The sequence below is a fragment of the Octopus bimaculoides genome, chromosome 6 (genome assembly GCF_001194135.2).
Source record: "Octopus bimaculoides isolate UCB-OBI-ISO-001 chromosome 6, ASM119413v2, whole genome shotgun sequence".
NCBI classification, from domain to species: Eukaryota; Metazoa; Mollusca; class Cephalopoda; order Octopoda; family Octopodidae; genus Octopus; species Octopus bimaculoides.
In genome coordinates, this window is record NC_068986.1 from 44,018,004 (window position 1) to 44,019,571 (window position 1,568).

The 1,568-nt window shown below is 35.0% G+C and overlaps 1 protein-coding gene across 2 annotated transcripts in view; it reads right to left on the reverse strand.

The window, feature by feature from the left end:
• The window catches only part of LOC106871560 (cleavage and polyadenylation specificity factor subunit 1), a 101,418-nt gene that overhangs the window by 91,689 nt on the left and 8,161 nt on the right, over positions 1-1,568 (reverse strand). For both annotated transcript variants that reach the window (XM_014918065.2, XM_052968705.1), the window contains exon 5: positions 483-563. In XM_014918065.2, the coding sequence (XP_014773551.1) occupies positions 483-563 (81 nt within the window). The remainder of the gene's footprint in view (positions 1-482; positions 564-1,568) is intronic.

Below are 1,568 nucleotides of genomic sequence, written 5' to 3' on the forward strand. Positions count from 1 at the left end.
GGCATCCAGCTGTAGAAACTCTGCCAAATCAGATTGGAGCCTGGTGTAGCCATCTGGTCCACCAGTCCTCAGTCAAATCGCCCAACCCGTGCTAGCATGGAAAGCGGATGTTAAACGATGATGATGATGATATATAAATAAATAAAACCTCAAGTACTTTAAATCAAACATACATTGTATTGGTGATCAAATTTTTTGAAAAAGAAATTAAATAATTATGTTTAAGATTTAAAATGTGACAGTAAAATTAGATTCAAAATGAGTGGGGATCAACAGAGTTCAATAAGCACAAGAACTAACAAATATGAAAATAAATATCACTTTATATGCTCAAACTATGGAAGCAAGGCAAAAATAAAAAGACATGATTGAACTATCATACAAGGAATGTTTATAATTCAAAAACTTAATGGTAAACTGAGAATAAAACTTCATCCAATTTTTTAAAGAATACAGCAGAAATTAAAAAAAAGAAAACTCACTTTTAATTCTTGTTCTTCAAAGTAATGAAGAGATAAAGTCTTCAAATCATGAGTCCCAGGATCATACTCCACCAGAGAAAGCTAGAAATATGGTAAGTTTTAGAAATAATTTCATCTGCATTGTATAACATATATTGTAGATTTTGTTTGTTACATCTGTTTTACTATACTACTGAATGTCCACTTATTTTTAACTAAGATACTGTGAATTTAGAGTGAAGTCTGTTATTGTTATCAGCTAAGCCCTCTGAAGAAAACAATAGCATTCTGGCCCTATAGGAATACAATGCTTGTAGCAAAGACTAAACACAAAACCAAATGGTAATTCAACTTTAAATTTTTTGATATCAACCAGCTTGACACCACTCTTGGTTCTATCGAAAATGTTCCTGTTTTAAAATAATCTAAAAAGAATCTCCTATCAACATTTCATGCTAACTCAGGTTCCAAAACCTAGCTTAATAATGATTTCAAATTTTGACATAAAGTCCAGAAATTTGAAGAGAGGAGCTTAGTCAATTACTTCAACCCCAATGCTCAACTGGTACTTATTTTATCAACACTGAAAGGATGAAGGTCAAAGTCAACCTCAGCAGAATTTGAAATCAGAATGTAAAGAATTAGAAGAAATATCACTAAGCATTTTGTCCAACATGCTAATAATTCTGCCAGCTTACCACCTTTCACCAGCTTAATAATGACAAACTTAGTTTACTAAATTCTTCATTATTTTTCAAATTTAATCGAATCAAAGGTAGCGTATTTAAAACAGAAATATGACAACAAAAGGGGTTAAAGTTACAAGGATGTAATCATCATTAAACGTCCGCTTTCCATGCTGGCATGGGTTGAACGGTTTGGCTGAGGGCTGGCCAGCCAGAAGGCTGCACCAGGCTCCAATCTGATCTGGAAAAGTTTCTACAGCTGGATGCCCTTCCTAACACTAACCATTCCAAGAGTATAGTGGGTGCTTTTTGCGTGCCACCATCACAGGAGCCAATCAGGCAGCACTGGCAATGATCACACTTGGATGCTGCTTTTTACATGCCACCAGCACAGGACCAGTCAGGCAGCACTGGCATCGAC